The sequence below is a fragment of the Physcomitrium patens genome, chromosome 15, assembly GCF_059467195.1.
Source record: "Physcomitrium patens ecotype Gransden chromosome 15, ASM5946719v1, whole genome shotgun sequence".
NCBI lineage: Eukaryota > Viridiplantae > Streptophyta > Bryopsida > Funariales > Funariaceae > Physcomitrium > Physcomitrium patens.
This window is the reverse complement of record NC_143424.1, coordinates 2128156-2142833: the sequence shown is the minus strand read 5'-3', so window position 1 is coordinate 2142833 and position 14678 is coordinate 2128156. Positions and strand designations below refer to the sequence as shown.

General features: G+C 38.0%; 2 protein-coding genes across 2 annotated transcripts; both read right to left on the bottom strand.

Moving 5' to 3' along the window:
- Window positions 1-4468: 4468 nt before the first annotated feature.
- On the bottom strand, window positions 4469-9875 carry LOC112292461 (calcium-dependent protein kinase 18). The gene is made up of 12 exons (XM_024540974.3): window positions 8129-9875; window positions 7802-7932; window positions 7546-7587; window positions 7225-7336; window positions 6901-6979; window positions 6603-6772; window positions 6363-6489; window positions 6056-6171; window positions 5833-5940; window positions 5641-5703; window positions 5301-5474; window positions 4469-5162 (listed from the first exon to the last, which is right to left on the bottom strand). The coding sequence occupies exons 1-12, from the start codon at window positions 8642-8644 to the stop codon at window positions 4965-4967; spliced, it is 1836 nt and encodes a 611-aa protein (XP_024396742.1). The 5' UTR covers window positions 8645-9875; the 3' UTR covers window positions 4469-4964.
- Window positions 9876-11357: 1482 nt separating this feature from the next.
- Window positions 11358-12949, bottom strand: LOC112292462 (red chlorophyll catabolite reductase). The gene is made up of 2 exons (XM_024540975.3): window positions 12488-12949; window positions 11358-12190 (listed from the first exon to the last, which is right to left on the bottom strand). The coding sequence occupies exons 1-2, from the start codon at window positions 12905-12907 to the stop codon at window positions 11591-11593; spliced, it is 1020 nt and encodes a 339-aa protein (XP_024396743.1). The 5' UTR covers window positions 12908-12949; the 3' UTR covers window positions 11358-11590.
- Between the last annotated feature and the right edge of the window lie 1729 nt (window positions 12950-14678).

The window sequence follows — 14678 nt, the reverse complement described above, 5'->3', positions numbered from 1 at the left end:
TATTAAAGATATTTATGATAATAAATTAATATTTGATTACTTAAAAATAAAATAAAACTTCTAAAATAAGAAATAATATTTTACAACAATCCAAAATTTTAAGTGGGAAGAAACTAATTTACTCATAAAAATACTAAATAGAAATAAATATATATTACTAAGATCATAAGAATATAAGAAGTTGGTACTTAACATCTAATAAGAATTAAAATATTTAATAATAAAAAAAATACGATTTTTTACAAAATGAGTATTAGTGGATTAATATTTTTTTTAAATCACAAAAAAAATTCTAGATGTTAATTCTATGATAGACTTTATGCTTTATTTTATACACCAATATTAATTTTATAATATTTATCTATTATAAGCTTAGAATATTGATAGAATTTAGATTGTGTAAGGCCTTTGTCTATCAATAAGAGCTATAACAAGTATATCTTAGTAATAATTGAACACTTTTCTTAGCACATAGAATTGGTGACATTACTTCACAAGTTTAATAAAATAGTAGCTTATGCTTGTTTCAATTAGATTCTTAATTTTTTTTTGGATCATCAAATAAAATCTTTACTTACTAGGACAATAAATTCTTATGAGAATTTTAATTTTTATTGGAACATGTATTTATTTATTATAGGAAAAACATCTTAGAATCATCTTGAAGTAGATGGTTTGGCAAAACACATGTTATAGATTATAAAGAGGGCTTTTAAGAAATATGATCTACAAAACTCAATTTCAAATTTGCATAGGATTTAGCAAGAAACAAATATTTGCACTATGATCATATATATTTCTAGAAAATTTTACTATCTATATCAGATGTATATGCAAGCATAATTTATATAGGTTTGAAACAGCATAATGAATTATGTACATAATATATTAATACATGACATATATATCCAATTAAAAATTCTAAAATTTAACACTTAAAAAGATTCATATTTAGTAATATCATATTATATCTAAATAAAAATATAAAATAGAAAAATATTTAAAACTTCTTAAATATAATATCAACCAAACAAAATTTGTAACATAGCAATCATTGTCATTTAATCAAATCATCTTACTAAATGATAATTTTTTTGATTAATACTTTCTAAATTAATAATATATATATATTATTAAAAAATTCAAATTTTAGAAGAAAATATAATAATAGAAAAGAAATTGGATTTTTTTTTAGATAATATGTTCATCTAAATTTTTACTAAAAATAATTTTATTGATTGATTCATACAAATATAGTGACTTAAAATAAAATATTAGAAGAATAAAATTACAAAGTAATTTTAATACATAGAAATAAAAAGAATCTAAAAAAGAAATTTAAATACCAACTTCATTTCTAATTTTAAAAATCCATGATTCTTCTTAAGAGCTAAAAAAGAAACCATACTTTTTTGGTTTACATGATATTATAATATTTTAATAAACATATATAAAGAAATAGAAAACAATGATACATTAAAACTATGAAAAATATGAAAATTATACTATCTAAAGTAATAAGAGACAAGCTTTTATAGATTTTGGAATCATATGTAAGCCAAATTTATTTTGGAACCTAGATAGTTTTTTATGTTTAAAATATTAAAAAAATCCCTCAAAAGGACAACTCGTAGAATGTTATTTTTTATAAAATAAATAAAATAAAATTATAAAAGACATTCTAAATTTATTTAAAAGATTAAAAAAAACAGTATTTTTCTTATAGAATATAAGTATAAGGAATATAGATCCAAAAAATTGCATTTAAAATAAAAGAATAAGTTGATATTCATATTAAAAAAATTAAATGATTTTAACTTGTTTATTATGGTAGAATAAATTTGAAAGCCATATACAAAAAACTAGACAAATAACTTAACAAAGACAAAGTAATTCTTTATAATTAGAATAGAACTTCAATAGTAAAAAAATTAATAGATTTATAAAGAAAAAAGACAATCAAATGACACTTAAGAATACCAAATGTTGATTTAATTATATATGCAATAGAAATAAATTAGACATGATTTTTTTTAAATACCATATTTTATTTTAATATACCAACATAATATAATACAAAACAAAAACTACCACTCAATCTATATTTATTTCAGGGAGAAATAATTAAGAAATGCATTGCAACCATGCAATTTGGAGGAATAGGTTTTTAGCTCATACTTTGCTCCATCCTTGCATGAATTCATTTGTCACTAATCTAAATACTACCAAGCCAGCTTCTTCTACACTATCCATAGTGAAGTTTTTTGGTATTATTAAGCTAGTCTCAAGTTTGATTCTAGTCATCACAATAGACAACAATTCATGATTTAAAAACATTTGCACCAGGTATTTGTCTTACTCCATGTCTCATTATTATTCTTACTTTTTCTCAATCCTCCCTCGGCTTTTTTCTAGGCCCCTTGCTTTTATTTCCCTCTATCTTCAACCACAGGTTACAAGTTTTACAAACTTGCAGGCAAGCACAAAAGTAGATCCATAAAAAAAAAATTGTTAAAATTACCTAATATCCATTCATAAATAAATAAATAAAATTACCATGATATTAGTTGAACACCTACTCCTTCCTAACTATAAATATCACCTTTTCCATTAATACATTGGTTTTTTCTCCAATTCCTTCAAGAAAAAAACAAACAAATAAGACATTCAACAAACCTATAATATTGAACATTTGTGTGTGTGGAGAGCCTATCTTGCAAGCTTCAACATAGACTTATGCTGACTTAAAATGTTTTTGCAACTATTGTTAACATTCCATGGCTATAAGGTAGGCAATTGTTTTTAATAACTTAATCATTTTAGCATATCTATCCTAAGTATATATATATATATATATATATATATATTTATATATATTCATGTGTAGAGAAATAAAAATTAAGAGGATTCTAGGTGTTTTCAAACTATTTTTTCCAATATATATATATATATATATATTAATGTTTTCGCTAAATATTCTCTTTGATCCAAATCCAACATATAAGCCAACCTAATTCTAATTAGTGGTTGGTTACAAAATCAAGAATGCTTGATTCCAACCATTTTTTTTGAATTGGCATGAAATTCTTAATTACTTATCCAATGGTGCAATAGATGTGAATTAAATAATGTGAAACCAGAAGGTGTCAAAACTAATTAGTATTATCATGTCAAATTGATAAGAAATACACCACCGTTAGGAAATGGGGGGTGGTCGAGAATGGGTCTGCTAAATTAGGCCACTAAAGAGAGTCCCTGGGAGGATGCAAAAACTGCACTGCTGTTACCATTTGGAGCTGGATTGAGACCATGACTCACTGCCGCCGTATATATCAGCTTCGAGCTCAATTTTCAAGACTCGTCAGTGGTTATGATTTCGGCGCTACTTTCACAATACTTCAAACCTCGCAGAATTTGAACTTTGAATTTTATTTTCCTTGTTTAGTAATGTTGTGTTTTTTTGTCGCCGTTGGTTAGTTACCTTGTACAGTAACGCGCTGATTGTGTATTAACTCATGCTAATGTTGTTCTTCCAATACCATTCAAATAAATAAATAAATAAATAAATAAATCCCTTCTGTTCCAACTCGATCTCGTCATCTGGTTCTACTTCGTCGTCATGGTCATTATCTTAATTACCTAGATCAGCGGCTCTTGGTTGAAACGTTGCCTTTCTTAGCGCAGCTTTTATCCACGCCGAGATCGATCAACATGTTTCATTTGCCGAGCAATTTGTCCGTTGATAAACCTGATTGCATTAGGGGACGAACAATCTCTTTATGAGGTCTTGGTGGAAACTCGAAAATCTGGAAGACTAGCCCATCCTGTACTTCCTTTAAATAAAAACCTATTAATGCCATTTGTTTCTGGTTGACTTTTAGCAAATCTATGATCTGAGCACACTATCCCTCGAAGAAAGAGAACCTGCAAGTTGAGAGAACATGGCCACGTACACATCATGTTATCCATCTTAATCCTGGTTGCGGCATCCAAGAAAGTTACCGACAATGGTGGACATCAAGGGGCCGAAATAAACCTTATAGGAGTTGATGGAAATATTCCAGACGGTGCCAATTCCAGACTTCCGCCGATAAGACTTTGTGGCAGAACACTGTAGGCATCGGAGTTTCAGAAAATATATGATTAATGTTAAACATCTAAGTCAAATACACCGCGGATGTTTTGGAGTTCGAAGCATGAAAATCACAGATTATGGGGCATGAACACTCATCGGTGAATGTTCCAACAAGAGACTGCAGCTGAAAATCCTCTTTATAGACAACTATCAGTACATGAACGAAAGGAAGGAAACATGCTCTTCAACTCGACACTCCAATTCTTTCGAATACAAGTTCGGATGTATGTTACTGCACTGACAGGTCGAGTAAACGTAGAAGTCAGCAATTCACCACAAGGACGATGCCAAGATGGACTCTGCGGAGGTGCACCACTAAACTTCGCTTTGGAATTAAACTGTGGCAAATGCAACAAATTGACAAAAGAAAGAGAAAAAAAAAAAAAAAAAAAAAAAAAAAAAAAAAAAAAAAAACTACCTATCCATAATACATGCACCATTCCTGGCTACATGTAGCTCTCCGCATCCAAATGATGCGAGTCATGATACAAAGGCGTCCAGTAACACGAGCTTTGGCATGGCCTACGCTCCAGTGTGTGGCATACCTTACTATAAAAACCTGAATTGGCGTTAACATATTAACTACACGTCTCCTGCCACTGCCTTGGAACAGTACACGGAACAAAAGGAATCGTATGCCGTATGACGGCACCAGCAGCTCAATGCTTCACAAACAGGACCCACAAAATCCTAGCCAAGTACAACGCTAAGCCAGAATGCTGCCTCTGCGGTCGTGCAATCCTTTTGAGATTTCTAATCATGGATAATTAGGCAGTGGACTTGTGAGATCACCATCGTCGCCTGAGGAGTGTGTAGCTGCTCACCCTTGTCAAGAAGCAACATGGTGATGGTGAGCTTCACGTCTCCTAGGATTGTGCGAGACAGGCGCTTGATGTTCACTGTTGTTCCGTGAGCCAAGACTGGCCTGGCGTAACAACTTTTGAAACTCAGGCAGGCTAATTCTGCCGTCACCGTCGATGTCAGCTTCACCCAGAAAACTATCCATTGATCCCTTCAGTCCTGTGGCCTGTCAGAACATGCAGAATATTATAAGTGGATGTCCTAAAATTCTAGAGTTTGCACATTAGAGATTTCGTATGCAGAGATGGATTTAACTGTGAAACAGAACGAAGCTCAAAACCTGATTCGTTACATCCACACTTACAATTTTGAGCTCTTCCGTGGTAATGTAGCCATCGCCATCAAAATCGAATTTGCTGAATGCAGCCCTTGAGCGCTTCTGCCATTTCTCAGAGTCGGTTTCCTCCAATTGATGCACGTGCAAAGTCGCAGCAACAAATTCATTGAAATCAACGATTCCATCTCTATTACTATCCATCTGCACAGGAACACAGAAAGAGTTTAGGTCAAGGTGAAAGAGAACTAAGAGGCAACCTTCCTCTCACTTAAATGCCAAGAGACGCCTCAAAACTCGTGGCACGGACCTGTGTCAAGCTAATTCAACCGAAACTGCCTTAATGAGTTGGGAGCAAAAGCGCGCTTACCGCTTGCAGGATCTCTCCAACCCGAGACTCCTTGATAACCCAGGGCCGATCTTTTTGAAGAGCCTTTTCAGATAACGAATACATAAAAATTAGTTCAACATAACGAATAATCAGACACCAGCAAGGAAAAAAAACAGAATCGAAGTGAGCTCAGATACAACAGGCGTCACATCAAATAGAGTCCAGACTCACCTCTCTCATCTCCTCGAGGGTTATTGTGCCATTCCTGTCGATATCAATTGCATTAAATTGGTCCCGCAAATCAGCGATATCCGAGTCTTCGAGAGTACTAGCCAGAGCCTGCAGATAAAACCAAGGAGGCATGATGACAGTTAAGAATGGAATAATACGCAAGATGCGCTGTTTCGACAAACAACTGACCAAGATTTATTGCATAGATGTTGTGCATCCGTACCCTAAGGGCAAGTTGCTTCAGACGGCTGTACTTCACAAACTCGCGCATGTTGGACAACACCGAGATGTCCAAGGGAATGTCCAAGGCATCCCCTCCCTCCTTCGCCCACGGATGAGCTGCATACATGGAGGACATTAAAATCAACCAATATGTCTCTAATGCTGGAATGCACCTTCACAATCTCCTAACTCTCTAAATACCCAATTAAATAGAGAATTAGGAGATCGCCAAAGTCTACTAGTATCACGTGATTGGGACTGCTTCACTGAAGAGACAACACATTAGTTACTAAAAACTGTCTACTTACACAATGCTTGTGCTGCAGTGAGTCTTGCGGCCGCATCCTTCACCAGCAGCTTTTTCACGAAATCCTTGGCACTGAGACTAATTGTTGGCCATGGCTTCTCCCGAAAGTCTGGCTTCTTTTTCAACACCTGATAGAGAAAGAATTCTGCGTCAGGAATCTATTGGTAGTTTGACAAATGCACCAATCCTTTCTGTACCCTCGCAAGCTGAAACTGTCGCGAAGAAAAATCGGAATGCAAACCTCGTTGAAGATCCCCTGCTCAGTTTTGTCCCAGAAGGGTCGCCTCCCACACAGCAGAATATAGGTAATGACGCCAATACTCCACACATCTGATTCCGGACCTGATTTTCTCTTCAAAACTTCGGGAGCCACGTAATACGCACTTCCGACAACGTCTTGAAACCGTTTTCCTGGAAGAAGCAGCACGCCATGTGAGTGCAAGAAATGAAGTCGAGCAACTAACCCAGGTCTCCAGTCAGCCTTAACAGTGAAAAAAAAGAGTGCAGAACAGTTAAGCTAGAGGCAAGGGGATCATTACCTGGCTGTATATAATCCGACAGGCCAAAATCAGTGGCCTTAAGAGGCGAATCCTCCTTCGGTGACTTGAACAAGAAATTCTGAAAATAAAAAGGTAAACCTACTCAGACCATTAATCAACAACTCTGTATATAGAAAGTATAAGAAAAAAGAGCTTCAACGCACCTCATACTCTAGCTTTTTCACACAGAGAAAGACAACAACTAAGAAGAATGCTCACTTCAAGACTTGTTGCAATTGTGCTCTTAACCGTAGGCTACGATTCAATGACAACCAGAATAATTGGCATGGATACTTTGCCAACCAGGGTCTAGAAGAAAATCACCTCAGGCTTCATATCACGATGAACCACCCCGTTTAGATGACACCGAGCTGCGACATTCAGCATCTGCCTAACAATCTTTGCGGCGTCTTTCTCACTGTATCGACTATCCTTCCTGTGATATAGGAACCAGTATTTTTAACCTTCTGTATACTGTTCAATGAATATTGAAGTAGTGTACGATGATAGAGTACCAAATCTAATGCTGTAAGAAGAGCTAATGTTCTCTTGGTCGAAATAAAAACTTAGTATAGTATGGGATTCCAGAATATAAATTCAAACGGAGCTCAGAAGATGCGCATCCGACCCAAATAGGTCACTTACTTGGCAAGGATTCGATCGAGGAGCTCGCCTCCTTCGCATAATCTGAAGCGAAAAAGCACAGATTAGATAGAGAAACCGGTAAAAGCAAGCCGACTCCGGACGCAGAGGTCAACTTCAGGGACAGTTCAAGACCAAAACCCTAAACCCTACGAGAGTGGAATCGAAGTGGCATGCTGAGACGATCAACGATTTCGTTCTATAAGAGCCAAAATTGAGAATAACGTGAAAGGGTGGGAGAGAGATGATCGAGGCGTACTCCATGACAATGTACACCAGGTCGTCATCTTCAAACGAGGCATAGAATTGGACGACATTCTCGTGTCCAGAGAGAGTGCGAAGAATCTTGACCTCACGTTTCACGTCGTCTACCGAAATTTGAAGAGTCATCTGTCATGTAGATGACGAAAAATTAAACTGACGTGATTAAGATTCTCTCATACCAAAAGAGTGAATTCTTCTTCCAATCATTACAATTAGGGTGCCATCATGCAAAACGCGGTGGCAACGACCTCGACAATTACCTAGTTATGAAGACTATGATCAAAAGAGCAGACTCCGAGACCAGTGTGCACGGTCTGATTACCTGCTTCTTCTCTATGGTCTTCACAGCCACCTTTTCACCCGTAGCTTTCTCAAGGGCGACGTAGGTGTAGCCGAATTGGCCATGGCCAAGCAACTTGCCGAGCGTATACTTGCTTTTGAAATCTCTTTCGTAACCGAAATTGGTTCTCTTCCCTAATGGGATTGTCCCCTTGTTGTCTTTGACGTTGCTTCCAACTTTAACGTGAGGCTTTTTCCTAGGGTCAGCTCCAGGTTGTGTAGGTGGTCTCCTCGGCTCCGGGACCTTAGGCTCTGGAAGTTTATCAACATCCTTTGCTCGATGCTGGACGTGCATTACGACCGGCGGCTGTTCCCGACTCCGTTGGGTATGATTAGTAGTCCCATTCTGATGTGGGTGATGTTGGTAGTGATGCTGCTGCTGCTGCTGATGCCTGTGTGTGCTTGACCCTTGCTTCGAGCTCCCTTGAACCGAGGATTGATGCTTGCGAACAGGTATCGGCTCCTCTACCACCGAACTCTTCGTACAACAACTACCCATCTTACTCTACCGAATAACGACGGCCTATAAAGTTACAACTCTGTATCAACCTGGAATAAGAAGAACTCCAGCAACCCCGCTAGGCTACTGTACACGTAGCGGCGCCCATCCTGAGTTCCAAGACATACGCATTCAAATTCTGAACGTCTCAATTGAGCATCTCGATAAGCCCGGCATTCCACAACGCGCAAACCTCATGCCCGCTCATACACGATGATTCGAAATGTTTCCAACGCTCTATCCACGTACTTAGAGTATTTGACCTTTCTTGGGGCTCAACACGTTTGTGACGCTCTGGAACTGCGTCCTAACCCAAACAGCTACATAAGTCTACACCCGACTAGGAAGCAGCCAAACAGCACGATGGAGAAATAGGTCATGTTCTCCCAGGCCACAAACAGCGGATGCTAAACCCACATCGTGATGAGGACCGGGAGCGACATCCAAAACCAGACGAGTGCTCCGACCAACCCCTACACGGACCCTTTCAGTTTGCTAAAGGTACGCCTATTGCTAGTAACCTTCGAAAGTGATTCGAGGAACAATACAGACAACAACAACAACAACAACAACAATCAGATCTAGATAATAGATGGTCTAGCAGCAACTAGAACGGCTGCGCTACCCCGATCCTTGCGGCACTAAAAGCGGATCCCAATTATCCCGCCACATTGACAAAATTCTTATTTAACGTTCTCAGGGCCCAGGTCAAGTCTTCTTTAGCATCACTCCACATCGACAATTCGCCACCTAATGTCCGAACGGAACATCCACATGCCTTCCCCCACCCAATGGGAACACCTTCTCAAGACCTTCAGTGCAATCAGTGTCCAGATACGGCATGCAACGTCGACCACCACCGGAGCAAAACTCCTCTACATGAGCATACATTCAATCCATCATACGAAAACACTTCATCTCTTTCGGAAGATCCAAAACCCGCTTCCCCAAACACTCTGCGCTCCCCTGATCACTGACCCCTATCCTGGAGACGAAAACCTTTCGACAACATCGTCAACAACGGACACATTCAAGGTAGAGAGACCCGAGATCGGTTCCCATGTTTGTCGAATGCCCCGCAACTATCTCACTCGCTGCTGACAAACGCCTACACCGGCGTGATGATGCTGATGATGAAGGTGGGGATGATGATTACCGCCCACATATCTAGTTCTACGCGGGAGGAGTGGACTCTGCGAGCTACTTGGTTTCGCTTCTCACAAAAAAACAAAAAAAAAAAAAAAAAAAAAAAACTCTCCTCCTCCAACGCCGCGCCTCGAATGTCCGCTCTTTTCCTCCTGTTTTCGCGATGCCTGTCAAGGATATAGCTCCGATTGGCCCCAACCTGCCTCGTTTCCATTTGCGGCTTGAAAAAAGTGACCCGATTCGTCGTGCAACGTCGCGCTGGGCCTGATCTGATCTTGAGCAAGTCTATCGATCGATCGATTGATCGATCGCAGGAGCGACGACGCGGTGACGGCGTGCGTGCATCCATGGCGACGCGTCTGGGTCACCCGGTGGCCAGGGGGTCTCATTCTGACCGGCATGTCACCCTGTGGTGATGTGGCTTTACTCATGAACTACTTTCCCACCATAACTTGTTTGTGCTTTCTAAACCTAAATTTGCATGCTTTGGATCTTATTGATATTCGAGATATGCCATTCTCTCACATGAGGAAAACCTCCCCAGTTTGTAACGCCAAGTAGTCGTTAAAAAAAAACTCTGGTTTCATCTTAAATTGGATGTGTTCTTCTAATTTTAAGTTACAGGATTGCATTGGGTGATACATATTTAGAATAAATCTCACTTGTTTTGGTTTACATTGATTTTGTTGTATTTGATTTCTTGACTTACATTATAATACGTGCAAATAAAACTGGTTTTTGTCGGGAAAACATTTATAAATTGTTGGATCGATATTGGTAGAAACATTTAGATGCTTTAACAAGAATAGATGCTCCTGGAAACAGTATCAATGTGGTGAAAGAATTTGAATTGTGTTAAACCGTAATAAAATGGTCTACGATTATGCCTAGTTTCATGGAAGTTAGCTAGTCAAACAATGTAACACCCAAACTTGACGTTGAGCTTTAGAACATGCAAATATGATGATATTCGCACATTCAGTAATGTTAATATATATACATATATAAACACTCACACACGCAAGTTGTGTAGAAGCAGAATTCTGAACCCTTGCGTCCAACATCAATATTCATATAAATTTAGAATTCATGACTCCAAGCACAGTTAAAAATCACGTTTTTGGAAGATGAATGCAAGTTGCTTTCACATCCTCTGCGAATTATCTGTTCCAACTCCAAATCCAGTAAAAAAACAGGTAATTTCAAGAAAGAATTGCGCTCTCCTCAAACAACATTCACGAGTTTCCACAAGTCTCCACAGACTTTCAACATTTAAGCAACAGGGAGCTGAGAATTTACGAAGCCATTTACACATCAACATGTACGGAATTGTTGATTCTGTTGCAATCTAACGCTAGGAAAACGGGAAAAGTGGGCGACCAATTGAAGAAGCGAATCTCAACGCCACCCTCGTGGATCAGAATCAAACCTGCGGACACAGATTTGAGCACCTACACACGAGGTTTATGTGGATACCTTGAGTCCTGGAGGAATTGTTACAGGCTTCTTTTTCCTCAGTTCGAGAAAAAACATTAGCCAATCTTTCAAATGCAAAATAGTCTGCGGATTGAGGTCAGAATTTCGAAGAATTGATATTTAGGAGCTTTGAAAAGAGAAGCTCGGTCTATTTTGACACTTTAGTTTACAGTTCGCAGTTTGCAGTGCGTCAAAACAAGAGCACTTGGTGGCTATGGGTTGTCGAGACAGCTTGGTCTATCTATTATGGACATGGACATGTACACAAACTGATAAAGTTTGTCGAATTTGAAGAGTATGAGGAGTGGATGTACATGAATTGATTCAAACCCCCTTCCGAAATGCTGCAACCACTCGGTCGGCGATCTCTTGGCCAAATAAGCGGGGCATATTGGAGCTCAGATCGACTTCCACTCCTTTGGTCTTGATCAGGTCGTCCCGATTCTTCATGTATGCCACGGCATCGCTGTCCATGGCTTGCCCTAAATTTTTGTAACTGTCCACCCAAGTTTGGAACACCTTCACGGCGGTGGGCTCAACCAGATCGGCGATGACTGAATCAATACCCCCTTCGACGCCCTCGCCACTAACCTTGTAAAGAAGGGCCGTCGGAGAGACAACGCTTCTCACGTAAAGTGCAGATGTAAGAAATGGTTGCGTCTGGGGGTGCTGCTCAAACGTTTGACGGAGAGCTTCGAGACCCGATTGCTCGTAATAACGAGCTAAATACTCGGGATTCAGAACAAGATCCTTTCTCGGAAGCAAATCCAATACGAGAACAAGATTGTCTGGACCACTTTGGATAAACTCAAAGAGAAGGTGTGGGGAGTCCGCCTCCGGACCCAGCATGGCTATCAAAGTCGCAATGTTCAAGGTCCCGAAGGCCAGCGTGCAATTCAGCCACGACCCCAACACAAAATCGATCTGCACACCAATTTCAGCAAAATCAAATCAGCAAATAACCAATCCACAACAAACCTCCAACCTAAAAATTACACGAACCGTCCGCCATGGCCTAAATGTTTCCACCACTAGCACAACACACTACCACACATTCGACCCTGCAGACTCAAATTGTGCAGATTCCCAATGAGATTCACCGCGATAATTTCTGACGAAGCTCAAGTACAGCAACCGAAACACACAAATTCAAGCACATGCAACAGAAGAAGAAGAAGAAGAAGAAGAAGAAGAAGAAGTAGAAAAATATTATATATATACTTTAGACCCAGCCCGGCCAGCTCGCAGAGTCACCGACCCCTCTCCATTGCCACCCTTAAACGATCTCACATCAGGATCAGTCTCCGAAGGGTTGATCAAATCCGCGAGATCCTTGTCCATCATACCCGCGACAGTCTCCATCAAATGCTTCCCAGCAGGACTCAATTTCGGAAACTCAACCCAGTTAGCCTCCTTGTGTCCCATAGCTACTTCTTCTTCTTCTGCACCCACACTACCTCTCACCACCACCACACTCCGTCTGCTCCAATTCACTCCCCGTATCCCCTTGTTCCGAAAAACAAAACCGGTATCCAGTTGCCCAGAACAACGCAAGCGATGGTGCAGCAGCGAAGGGGAGACGGCAACGCAAGCAGACGCAGCGAGCGGCACAAAAGAAGAAGAAACAGAAGTTGTAGCCATGGCTGTGATGTGATGCTACTGACTGCAACAACGTGGTTGTCTACAAAACCATTTGTCTAGATTTCGGTCCCTCTTGCTCTCTCACACGCAAAGGCCATCGCCATCGCCATCGCCATCTCCCAGTCAGGAATGTTGGAGTGCAACTGCGACTCTGGCATGATGTTTTTGGACGCATCTGTTGCAATCAAATTTATATCCTTTTACTGGATTTGTGATGCTTTGGGGTTATTTCTTCGGCTTGCTTCCACTGTTGGTTTGTTTCCAGTCTTCCCACGATGTTTTTCACCTGTCTTTCCTTTTTTATGACATGTCTTGCTTTCACTCTCCTTTTGAACAGTAACAAGTAAGAAAATAAATAAATAAATAAAATTAAATAAAAAAACAAACTTTCAGTTTGGTATTCACACTGCGCCTCCCAAATCTTGCATTTTGTTTTTACTCGATAGTCGACGAATAGATTGTGCTTCTGAACTAGTGTCGAGAAGTTAATGTGACCCTTTCATTGCATTGAGCCCATGTTTGGGATGTATGCACTTGGATAGCCCATTTTTTTTGTCTTTTTTTTTGTCTTTTTTTTTGTCTTTTTTTTTTTTTTTTAAATCACATTCATGGAAACTTGACATGTATAGGAATTCACAATAGCTAGAAATGTTTGCACAGCCGTTGTTCTCGGTGAATTCTATTTGGGGCCCCATAAAGTTTTGTGTATTTTACTCCTAAATAGGTTAATTGTTTTTGGGAAGTTCTGCAGATTTATTTAATTCGGTAGTTATATATTTAAATATATGTATGATTTTTATTACAAATTTTTATTGTTGGATATTGTCTCTCAATGTACTTCATATTTCAATGCTTTCACTTTGTCAGTTGCTGAAAGATTTCTATTGCCATGTGTTCTATTTGCATACATGATTATAATGTGTAAATAATTCCACACTTACACCTATTATCATGTGGAATAAATTTGTCAATATTTTATGCATATCATACCATTTATATTCCTTGCTAAAATAAGATATGTTGTATATTAATTTGTATACTGTAAGAGTGGTGTTTATGATTTTTTACAAACACAATGCATTCTTAATTGTTATACAAAGTAGATTTTGCTTCTTCTTGTATAAACATCATATTTGTGAGAAACATCTTCTGTGATTTTATTTATTTATTTATTTATTTTTTCTTCTTCTATAGTGCATTCACTTGTAGGAATGCACTATGCATCTATTGTTAATTGCAAGGTTGTTTCTTGGACTCCACAAGATGATCACAGCTTCATCATAAAGTATATAGTTTATTATAGGATTTTACTATATATATATATATATATATATATATATATTTCAAACAATGACATTATTGCCTCCAAGATATAATTCAAACTTGAAAAATTCTCATTCAACTCTACATAATATTTATTTTAAATGAGTTAATCTAGCATATACTTTTTATAGTTGATATAATTTATTTAATTAATCAACCATGGAATTTATCAAAAATACATTTTAATTTTCTTATTAAGCATCGTATATATATATATATATGCACATCCCAAACATGGGCACTTGTTTTAGAAGTTTAATATTTTTTAAAAACTTTAGACATATTCTACATATACCTTCTATAACTTTCTATTCTAAACTAGAAGATTTATATATGTATATACATAATTTTTCTTAGTTATTGAAAGATTTTTCAAAAATATGTTTTTCTTCTAAATTTTGTTTTTGGCTTTTTTAGTTATTTAAAACCTACTTTGGTCTTTCAAAAG

Coding starts and splice junctions, on each gene's coding strand:
- LOC112292461 (XM_024540974.3), bottom strand. CDS start 8,644: ATGGGTAGTTGTTGTACGAAGAGTTCGGTGGTAGAGGAGCCGATACCT. Junction 6,980..7,224: donor ATCGTGATATGAAGCCTGAG/GTGATTTTCTTC, acceptor TTTTATTTTCAG/AATTTCTTGTTCAAGTCACC. Junction 5,163..5,300: donor CCACGGAAGAGCTCAAAATT/GTAAGTGTGGAT, acceptor ATGTTCTGACAG/GCCACAGGACTGAAGGGATC.
- LOC112292462 (XM_024540975.3), bottom strand. CDS start 12,907: ATGGCTACAACTTCTGTTTCTTCTTCTTTTGTGCCGCTCGCTGCGTCT. Junction 12,191..12,487: donor CTGGCCGGGCTGGGTCTAAA/GTATATATATAA, acceptor ATTGGTGTGCAG/ATCGATTTTGTGTTGGGGTC.